Source organism: Lampetra planeri, unplaced genomic scaffold (assembly GCF_965212315.1).
Source record: "Lampetra planeri unplaced genomic scaffold, kcLamPlan1.2.h2 scaffold_954, whole genome shotgun sequence".
Lineage (NCBI taxonomy): Eukaryota > Metazoa > Chordata > Hyperoartia > Petromyzontiformes > Petromyzontidae > Lampetra > Lampetra planeri.
In genome coordinates, this window is record NW_027615776.1 from 24,253 (window position 1) to 35,530 (window position 11,278).

Sequence of the window (11,278 nt, forward strand, 5' to 3'; positions counted from 1 at the left end):
ACACACGCACACACACACACAGAGAACACTGTCTTTCTTTCACACACACACACAAAGAGAGAGAGAGAGAAAGAGAGAGAAAACAGTGTCTCACACAAAGAACAGTGTCAAACAAACACAAATACACAGTGTGTATCCCTCTCTCACACACACACCCGCACACTGGCCATGGCCATCTGACTGTGAGTCAGCATCAAACGATTGCGTCGTGTTGGAGAGAAACAAAACTTCAGACCAACATGACGACACAACTTTTGCTGCTGAGTTTCCTGTCTGCAGGTTTGTCTGCTTCCTCTGTGTGTGTGTGTGTGTGTTTGTGTGTGTGAAAGAGAGTATGTGTATGTGTGTGTGTGTGTGTGTGTGTGTGTGTGTGTCACTGGTCACTCCTTGATCGGGTGTTACAGTCCCAAAGGAAAGATGAGCAAACAGGATGTTGCATTTTGAGGTCATGTGACCATGTGACTTTCCTCCAGGGGGGGGTGTTGACGGTGAACATGACCGTCCCCCGACCTTTTGATCAGAGGTCAAGTCGGAGAGGCTCTCCTGTCCATCCGGTACGTCAGCTCCAGCCCCGACCAGCCCGTTATCAAGTGGCAGCTGCGGAGGGAGAAGTCTGTCACCGTGGTCCAGTCCATTGGGACGGACATCATTGGGACGCTGAGGCCCGAGTACCGGGACCGGATCCTGGTGTTTGAGAATGGGACGCTGCTCCTCCACAACCTGCGACTGTCTGACGAAGGAACCTATGATGTGGAGATCTCGATCACTGACGACACGTTCCCAGGAGAGGGCAGCATCACGCTCACTGTGGACGGTAGGTGGTCAGGACACACTGGACAGTGACCCCTGCAGCAGGGGTCATGACCCTAGCAGCGGCAGGGGTTGATCAGACGAGGCGTGGAACATGAAGGATGCTGTGTGTTGTGTGTGTGTGTGTGTGTGTCCCAGAGCCTGTGTCCAGACCCTTCATCCTCATGGAGTCTTCATCAGTGCTGGAGCGCAGCGAAAACGTCATCCTCAACTGTTCCCATGCCAACGGAACCAGGACCACTTACCGGTGGTTTAAAGGTGGAAAAGTGTTGACCAATGAAACAAGGTTTGTTGTGTCACCTGACCAGAGGTTTCTGACCATCCCTCGTGTGGTGATGGCGGATGACGACGTCTACAGCTGCACAGTTCTCAACCCTGTGAGCAACATGACAAGTTGGCCGATCAGATTGACGGTCTACAGTAAGTGATGCTGTGTTTGTTGCCTTGACAACAAGACATCTACTATGTTCTGACCCGAGCCGTGTCTCACATGTCCTCGGTAGTACGCTTCTCACAAATGTTTGATGGTGTTTACTCTTTGATGGTGTCTGATGGTGTTTACTGTGTGTTTGATGGTATCTAATGATGGTGTCTGATGGTGTTTACTGTGTGTTTGATGGTATCTAATGATGGTGTGTGATGGTGTTTACTGTTTGATGGTCTCTGATGGTGTTTACTGTTTGATGGTCTCTGATGGTGTCTGATGGTGTTTACTGTGTGTTTGATGGTATCTAATGATGGTGTCTGATGGTGTTTACCGTGTGTGATGGTATATAATGATGTTGTTTACTGTGCTTGTCGGTCTTTGATGGTGTTTACTGTTCCTTTGATGGTTCCAGGAAGAAGTTCCGTGTACATCATCCTGTCCACTGGAAGCATCTTCCTCTTGATGTCCCTGGTGACAGTCTGCGCCTGCTGGACGCCGCTCAAAAAGTACGAGGAGCTTTGAACAGCATGAAGCACCTGATGCAAGCAGAGAACGGATGATCAAACACAAACTCACGCATTCTTGTCGGTGTCAGGTCGAGGCGTGGCAGCAGAGAACCTCTGGGCAGATTTGCAGCTGGGCAGGGAAGGGCGGGTCGCCGCACAGGTGAACACCAGTTAACCGTGTCCAACCAACACACGTGTGAATGTTAAAGTGTTTGTGCTTTTCAGACACTCCAACGGTGAAAAGTCCGGTGCAAATAATTCAGTGACGTCTCTGTACGTGCTGCAGCGCAAGGTACCTGCTCATCACACACATTTGATGTCGCTCACACTGCAGAGTGTGATCAGCCGCTCATCTGACCAGCTGGTAACTAGCAGCTCAAAGCTAGTAATTAGTAGCTGGTAGTAACTACTACCTGGTAGAGTTGAGACAGCGTCTGCTCAGAATGTTGTGCCAACAGCCTCAGGGGTGTATCCAACTGTGTCACAGGATCCTTCGCTGGACGACTCGTCCAGCAACAGCATTGGAGCCGCTTGTGGACTCAACAACCCCCCCTGCTACGACCCCCCCCGCCTACGACGATGCTCTCACCCGGTACTCAACCAACATGCGCACATGAAAGGCCCCGGGTTCATCTCAGCCGCCGCCCCCCCCCCCCCAACATGATGTCTGCCTGATTCGCAAGTTGAAACATCAGAGGAGCTGGTTGTCACAGAACATGACCTCTTACCTCCCAAAAAATGCATGTCTGCAGCTGCAGGTCTGTGTTGAGAGAACAGACTTCACCTGTGTGTGTGTGTGTGTGTGTCTGTTACACTCCAGGAGGAAACTTCTCAGAAATCAGTACTTTGTTCTTCTGTCACGTGATGATGACAAACAAGCTAAAGGACCCAAACAGTAACATGACTGGACACCTCGTGGCCCAGTGGCAGGGGACCAACTGGGACAGAAAGCAGCTAATCAGTTTTTGTATGTTCAACGTGTCGTCCTCTGACTGATAAAAACCTGGCGATTGTGTCTATGTCCAGTCCTTCCGGTTCTCATTCAGGTGTGATCGGCTCAGGGCAACTTCCTGTAGGAACCACTGACCCTCGGACCCACAGGGTGTCATGTGTAGCTGTTCCGTCCGGTTCCTCCAGGGGTGTTCGAGTCAGCTGCGCGTAGGTTTATTGTGCAAACAAAAATTTACAGTCAGAGACATGATGAGACATGGTGTCACGCCGATGGAACACAAAACGTTAGTTTATTTATTTACTCCACATTTACTACCAACACAAACTACTCCATCACTGGCAGTAAGGTGGTGCAGTATGGGGGGGGCTGTGTATGTGTGTTGGGGGAGGCTGTGGAGCAAAGCGAATAAAAAAAGTTTAAAAAGCCACAGACTGTAACAAATAAAGCTTCACAGACACTGGAATTTTCATGTTTCACTTTCACACTGAGCTCAGGACGGAATGAAGGAGTGTTGTCATTGGATGTGAACATCCTAAAAGGATTCAAAGACACAAGGATACAACAGCGGAACGGTTTGTTGGTGGAACATTGTCACGTCCCTTTCTGATTCACAGGCAGCTGCTGACAGGAAGTGATGGAACTCTGGCTGTGATTGGACAAGCAGCTCAGTTCTTCAGCACAGAATCGTACATCTGGTACACGTACTGAGACACCTCAGGGGCCCGACACTTCAGGGACAGCTGAGGACACAGAGAGAAAGACGCCGTGAGGATGGAGTGAGAGAGTATGCAGGAAGGACACAGAGAGGACAAACAGAGGTGAGTAGGTGCAGTGAGAGAGGACGCGTGAGAGTATGCAGTGAAGACACAGAGGACAGAGAGGACACAGAGGATACAGAGAAACAGTGACAGTGAAACCACATTGGGTCCCAGAATCAAAGCTGCGTTTCTTCTGCCATGACTGAGAACTTGATGTTTGGAGCCGAACAGAAGATGTTTGATAGAATCACAGACTCATTCAGAAACGACTGGAGGACGGACCCGACTGGAGGACGCCACTCTGGGATGGGAGGACACCACTCTGGGATTGGACAATTACCGTGTAGTTGGGGTTCCCTGGCTGAATGCGGAGCTCGGCCAGGATCCAGATGCCGTTGGTGAGTTTGAGGGACTGGTAGAGCATGTCCTGGCCCTCCACGTTCCTCTTAGCAATGGTGTAGATGTTGTTGTTCTGCAGCTTCCCGGACACCGTGTCTGCAAGACCAGGATGAGGTGATGAGGATGAGGCCCTCAACATGAGGCACAGAGCTCTCATCCACTGGATCACTAGATAAAAGGTGCCAAAACACACCTACACTAACACTAACACACTCACACCTACACACACCCACACTAACACTTAAGACCCAAACATACTCAAGCAAAACTTTAGCGGAGCAGATGTCTGCATGGACTCAAAGCAGACATCCACAAGGCCAGTGCGTGCAAACTGTAACATTTTAGCTCTGAGAACACATGACAGAAACATGGAAACAACATGCAATGATTGTAGGAAGTGTGTGGTTTCACGGAAAATTTCACAGGAAACTACTATGCAACAGAATACGATAGACACTTTGATGACTGTGGACATTCCATGTCTGCTCCGCCCACAGTGTGCTGGAGTCTGGGAGCACCTTCACACCTATACCTACACACTCACATGACACTAACACTCAATGCGTGTACTTCCATCCTCAAACTGAGTATGCTGAGTACATTTAGTACATAAGTAGGGCTGGGCGATATGGACCAAAAGTCTCATCTTGATATACGGTATTTAGACAACAATGCGGGGTGGGGGAGCGGCGACACCCACAACCCTTTATGTCAATTAATGACTCTCAGGTGACTGACAGCCAGGAACACCCCTTTGTGTGAGTAAACAATTCGACTTAGTATTAGTAGCAGAACTCCCCAATAGTCAGTTCAGAACTGAAGAAGCTTCTGGAAGAGTGGAGAAACGTCTTCAAGTAAACTACAAGTTAGCTTGAAGACAGATCAACCAGCAAGATACCATGACTTGGATGACTGAGAACCTTCACAGACAGGACTGTACTAACGGTAAGGACGCGATTTGAGGCAGCATCACACTCCCACCTGTACTAACAGTCACACCTACAACCACACCTGCCCCACCACCGACTCCCTCCTGGGATCCAGTGATGAAGCCTCAGGTGTCAGTAACTAAAGCAGCTAAAGGAACAACTTAAGTCCTACAAGTGACAGCAGAAGCAACATCCTGTGACACGCGAGGATGAGTCTAAAGAAAGATGTGGAGAAAAGACATTTTAAGGAGACAGTGGAGCACAGTGACAACTGTCTGACACACACACACACACACACACACACACACACACACACACACACACACACACACACACACACACACACACACACACACACACACACACACACACACACACACACACACACACACACACACACACACACACACACACACACACACACACACACACACACACACACAACCTGCATTCAGGTGACAATCCTTTATCTGATACTGGAGCTCGTTCTCGTTGGGGATGTCCTTCCAAGTGGCGAGGAACACCTGACGCTCTGAAGGAGACACACATGTGCATATGAGGACAAGACACAGAACGTCTTTGGCGAACAGCGACTCGTCAATTTACCCATTTTTTCCATCTTCCACAAAGAAGATGTTCAGAGGAATGAGGACGCTGAAGTAAGAAGACGTCAATGTTGTTCTTCACAGCCACCTGTGTCCAAGCACAGAGCAGAGGACATGTCAGTCTGTGGACGCACTGTTGTCCCTGTCGGTCGGTCTGTGGACGCACCGTGTCCCTGTAGGTGTCGTACCTGCAGGTTGTTGAGTGGATCCATCTTCATGACTGGACCAATGGTGTTGATTGGCAGAGACATGTCCATGTTCTGATTGGGCATCAGAGGGGGTGTGGACGGGCAGAGGACTGGTGGGGGATCATCCCGAAACTACAGCAGGGACAACATTAGGGGTTTGTAGGGGTGGGGGACGTGCACGCACGCACGCACCTGTTCTTGTTTGAACTGGATGGCGAAGTCGGTCATGTGCTGCAGAGCCTTGTTGGTGAAGCTCATGTCCATGAACATGTGACCCTGGCGGCGTGAGAAAGTTCCACAGATCTCCAGACCTTTGGCCTTCACTGCAGGCAGCCACACCTGGGGAGGACACACTGACGTCACACACACAGACACGTGGGACGACAGCTTGGGGATGTCGCTTCACTCACCGCTTTGGGCGCCACGTGGCCCCCGCTGCTGACGGCCATTCCAGTGGAGAGCTCAAACAAGTCGTTGAGGCCGCTACTGACGGCCGGCGGCGCCGGGGTGGGTGAAGGAGCGAAGGTACTGGGGACGGACGAGGGGATGAAGTTCTGTCCCACCTGCAGAGGGGAAGCTCTGTGAGGAACCAGAACCACAACAACTAGAAGCAGAAGCCGGCACGAATGGGAGTCAGTACTTTCTGCTTCCATTCACCTCACATTGGCATGTGAGAAACACATGAGAGTCAATCAGTGTATCATCAATCCATCAGTACAGCATCCGTAGGAAAACTAGGACACAATTTGGGTCCAGACCAAACAGGAAACAGGAAGTGAGCACTGTGAGGCTGATCTGAAACCAGACAAGTGTGTAAGAGCAGCAGTACGGAAACAGGATGGCCTGTGGACGAGAAGACAGACGAGGAGAAGAGTAGGGAGACAAGGAGAACTAGAATACGGCTGAAACTTACGGCTGGACTTCCCCCAACACCTCCCGCCCAGGTCTCCCCCCAGCTACAGGAGAGGCCCCACCGAGAGACACAGAGACAGAGACGTTCTTAGCAACCACAGTCCATCAGGAGTGAATCCCCTGTGTCCTTAAGGACCCCCCACCCCCAAAATAGTAAATAAAAACAAATAAAACACACACACACACACACAAACCAGTGAGGGCTCACCAAGCTGTCCAGACCCCCCCCCAGCAGGTCCACCGCCCCCATCTGCATGGACGACACCTGGGGCACGTTGACCGGAGGACCCAGGTCCAGGTTGAGCAAGTCCCCCAGAAGGTCCCCCTGACTCGGGATGACATGATGGCTGGTCCATGGCGGCTGCCGGTCCTCCACTCACTGGGCTCTCACCCGCTTCGATACTGTCAACAGGAGACATAGGTTCAAGGATGGGGGAGTTCAAGGACAGGGTTCAACAGCTGGACGGGCTATAGCACACAGGGTATGTTCAAGGACACATCAGAAGGGTCTAGGACACATCAGAAGGGTTCTAGGACACAGGGAGGGTTCAAGGACACATCAGAAGGGTTCTAGGACACAGGGAGGGTTGAAGGACTAGAAGAAGGGCTACAGCTCAAAGGGAGGGTTCTAGGACACATCAGGAGTGCTCTGTCTGCCCAGCGTTCTGCAGTTAAGTCTTGGACCTGCTGTGCTGCACTGGCAGATGTTTACGGTGGACTCCATGACTTCCCTCCACAAAGGCACTGGGGGGTTTGTGGTAGACGGAGGCCAGAGAGCCGATGTGGCAGATGAGCTCGTCCAGTAACGTGGGCTCGATCAGATCCGTCTCCTCGGAGATCAGCGGCTTCTCCGACAGCACCACCTCTTTGGCAGTCACTGGGTCCGTGGACAGCAGGCGCCAGTATATGTAGCCGCGGTCCCGCAGATCGGGGTTGGTCCGAGTCCTGCAGAGAAGGTGGTGCCATGAAGCTGAGCTGAACGCTGAGGAAGAGCGGCGTTACTTTGATGACAAGGATCCTTCTAGAACCGTGGTTGTCACCTGAGTGGCCAAACTGAGAACCTGCTGCACCAACTCCTGCGTCTCAGACGGCTTCTTCAGGAACAGTTTGACAATGGCGGTGAGCAAAGTGAGCTGGACCTGGAGACACGAAAGGACATGTCAGCAAGTGTGTGTGCGTGAGACAGTGTGTGTTAAAGAGCGAGTGTGTGTGTGAGGTTCATAGTCCATAAAATAGTTGTGAAGGTGCTGTGGGACCTGAGTGCTTTCGTCATGGAAACCTTCCAGGAAACTCTCCAGCAGCTCATCAGCGTTGTCGATCCTCTCGGCATACTCGCCGACGATCCAGATCATGGCGGCACGAGCGTCGGGTTCATCCAGAGAGTCAAGGTTCTCACACAGGGTGGCGATGATGCTCTCGTACCTGAACAACAGCAGCAGGTTACAACCAGTGCAGGATCTGCTGCGTGGCTTCAGGAGGAACCTACTTGTTGGGGTACTTGCGGAAGATGTCCCTGATGACCACAATGGCCTCCTGGACCACATAGTTGACCTTGGTCTGAATGAGGTCCAGCAGCGTGCTCACACAGCGCTCAGCTGATTGCTGCAGAGGAACAACACAACTGAGCGCCAGCACCATCATGTGCCATGCACCTCATGTTCTCAGCTGCTGCTGACATCACGTGTTACCTCCACTTTGATGGCACAGCGCCCGATGGCGCGTACGGCCTTACGCACAAAGTCCACGTCCACCTCGGTGGCGTATTCCTTCAGTTCAGCCAGTACCTGCAGGAAACAACCATGAAGTACGAAGAGACTAGGAGCAGCACTCGCCAGCACAGACTAGAAGCTGCACTTCTCAGTACCTGGGCAATGTTGGCCTGTGACGCCAGGCGGATCATGATGTCCAGTTTCTCCAGTTTCACGTAGATTGGGTCATTGTACTTGACGAAGAAAACTTTGATCTCCTGCTTTAGGATCTCTGGCCTACGCACACGCACACACACACGCACACACAGTGTGGTGAATCTCTGCCCTGTGAACAAGCAGTCAAAGACCTGTCTTCCGCCTCAGACGGACTGATGATCACTCACCTTTTCTGGACGATTGAGGTTGATGTTCCTCAGAGCCACGTACTGGACCTCAGGTTCTCCAGACAGCAGCGTGACCAAAGGTGGTGACAACTTCTTCAGCAAGGTGTTGTAGTAGTCAGAGTCTTTGGGCAACAGCTCCAAGAACTTCATCAGCACCTTGACAGCCGACAGAACCACGGCGGAGTTGGCATGAGACAGCCGGGGAGTGACACGCTCACAGATGCTGGAAGGAACAGAGTAAGGAGCTTCAGTCAGAAACGATGAAGGAGAGGAACAACACGGTGGCTTCAGCAGAATCCACCTCTGGGCCTCGCGCTCGTCTTTGGGGTTGTAGTTGGACAGCAGTCCAGGATGAAGATCTGCCCCCACTCGGTGCACTCGTTCAGGGCTGTGAGCAGCTTGTTGATGTTCTGGGGGTTCAGGTCCAGCAGGTTGCTGTTGGGATGAGACTCACTTATCTCCGAAAGAGCAGCGACTGCATTGGCCACAACCTTAAGGACGTGAGAGAACAGTTAGATTAGAACCACACTCGGAGGCTTCATGCCATACTGGGGGGTAGAGATGTCAGAGCAAAGGTTTGTGAGCTGAGCGGTTCTTCAGGGCGGGAGGCCGACCCCCACCACCACTTACCATGGGGTTGGAGTCAGCGATGAGGTCCCTCAGCGAGTCCAGAAAGCCCTGGTCCTCCACCATCTGGGCGTTGATGTCATGAAGTTTGGCCACACAAACAGCGGCCGTCTTCCTCACGTACGGGTCCTCGTCCTTCAGACACTTCCTCAGCGGCTCGCACAGGTACTCTGTGATTTTGTCCACTCGGATGCAGCCCATGGTCCGGACGGCCAGAGCCCGGATCAGAGGGTTGGGGTCCTCACAGTCCTGTACAGGAAGGACCAGGAAGGCACATTAACGCAAATCACATACAAGCAAGGTGAGAACGGTCGTTTGGAGCCACACCTTCACAAAGCTGTTGACGGCCATGATGGCCATGTCGGGTTGGCTCTTGGCGTAGTTCATCAAGTACAGGTAGACTAACTTCTTCAGCTCCAGGTTGTCCGTCTGCATGCAGTTCACCACGTCTGGGAACAAGGAGCTGACGAGAAGCACAAGGACGTTCAGAGTCCACTGTGAGTGAGAAGCAGCTTGTCCACACCTCCACTGTCTATACTGTATAATACAACGCAGTAGTAAACAGTGTTGCACTGTGGAGTACTGTGTTCTGTGTTGTACACTGTATGTGTGATCAGACGTGCGTCTGTCAGACGTCTGTCCATGAAAGAAACCTTTTACCTGACGTCTTTGCCAACAGTCATGGCAGCAATGACCTTCTTTACCGCCTCTTTCCTCTTCTCCTTCTTCTCATTGTTCAGCTCAGCCTTCAGTTCAAAGATCTCTCCTGCCACAGAACAGTGTGATCAGCAGCTTCTTCTTCTTCCTCCCTCTCTCTCTCACACACACACACACACACACACACACACACACACACACACACACACAGTCTATAGAAGCTTGGACACATCCTCACCTTTTTTGTTCGTAGTGAAGTATTTGGAGTCCGTCATTTTTGTTTGTTGAGGTCTGAACAGAAACAGGTCATTTAGGGTGAGAGTTACAGCTGCATCCAGCCATAAGGTTCGGGTTGGCGTGATAAGTTTTCGAACCCAGCTGCCATCCACATCTGTACCGTCGAATGGTCTACTGCAGTACGTGTTTGTTCGTCTGATGAAACGTCGATAACGTCGAAATGGACAGGACCGAACGACAGCAGTAGACATCTTTCGCTAGCTTGATACGTGCTAACCCATCACTGAAACGGGCGATGCTAACATGCTATGAATCACAGGCTAGAAACAAACGTCCCCAGCAGCAGTCAGCTGATTGTAAAGGGATCTGTACCACTACACGAAAACCGAATTCCATGCTAGATGAAAACACCGTCCGTACCAGCGGCCCGGTCCAGCTAATGAATCGAGGCAGTTCACGTTAGCTTAGCTCGGTTGTGAACGGAAGTGATGGTGTTCAACGTCACTGTCAGCAAACAACACGGACGCACATTAGAAGAAACATGAACCAAGTAGCTGTCCGTTACCTTTTGACGTGTCAAACACTGGTGAAGGTACGAGCTGGGGCTCAGGCGGTTGCGACGGGGGAAGATGGGAAAATGAGGGGTGTGATGCGTTCGAGGACCCAACGCTCGGTCTGCCCGCAGCAGCGGTACAAGGTCACTGGGTTTCACGACGTGATGTCCTGTGCACAAACCACCCCGTTCCAATGGTCGGAGACGTCTCCAGGTTCATGCGACTGGGGTCAGGGAGGAGACAGGAAATAGAAGTGACCCAGCACCCGCACGAACAGAACAACCGATCGACCGATTCCGGTCCGGACTCGTCGGTCCGTTGGGATGCAGTTCGTTTACAGGTTCACAATGAACACGTGAGTTGTGTGAATGTGAACAGTTTGCTTCAGACATTTGTGATTTCCTTCAGTTTGGGAGTTTCCCATAGCCACAAATGCAACACGAGAGACTGAACGTTTGTCCTCACGACGGACAAAACCTTTAGAATGTTATCAGACACCTTCATTCACTTGTGATGAGTGAATTCAGCATTCACCCTGTCATTCCTGAATGGCAGCTACTTAAGTCCACAAAATATTTTATTACAAGTAGTTCTTGAACACGACCCCATGACCTGCTCCAGATGA

General features: G+C 51.4%; 2 protein-coding genes across 2 annotated transcripts; one reads left to right on the plus strand and one right to left on the minus strand.

The window, feature by feature from the left end:
- Positions 1-498: 498 nt before the first annotated feature.
- HEPACAM (hepatic and glial cell adhesion molecule) lies at positions 499-1,759 on the plus strand (the record flags this gene model as incomplete). Its single annotated transcript, XM_078624748.1, has 3 exons — positions 499-814; positions 949-1,230; positions 1,650-1,759. Coding segments are annotated over 3 exons (708 nt in total), but the record flags the coding sequence as incomplete, so codon positions are not given.
- A 1,601-nt stretch (positions 1,760-3,360) lies between these two features.
- LOC144742274 (AP-1 complex subunit beta-1-like) lies at positions 3,361-10,137 on the minus strand. The gene is given in 27 exon segments (XM_078624744.1): positions 3,361-3,435; positions 3,794-3,948; positions 5,227-5,317; positions 5,393-5,443; positions 5,445-5,474; positions 5,575-5,706; positions 5,767-5,913; positions 5,985-6,137; positions 6,488-6,511; positions 6,513-6,530; positions 6,695-6,829; positions 6,831-6,888; positions 7,171-7,421; positions 7,423-7,431; positions 7,527-7,625; positions 7,743-7,908; positions 7,973-8,088; positions 8,175-8,270; positions 8,351-8,471; positions 8,579-8,592; positions 8,594-8,801; positions 8,880-8,919; positions 8,922-9,069; positions 9,209-9,454; positions 9,533-9,668; positions 9,866-9,971; positions 10,101-10,137. Coding segments are annotated over 27 exon segments (2,862 nt in total).
- Positions 10,138-11,278: the final 1,141 nt, after the last annotated feature.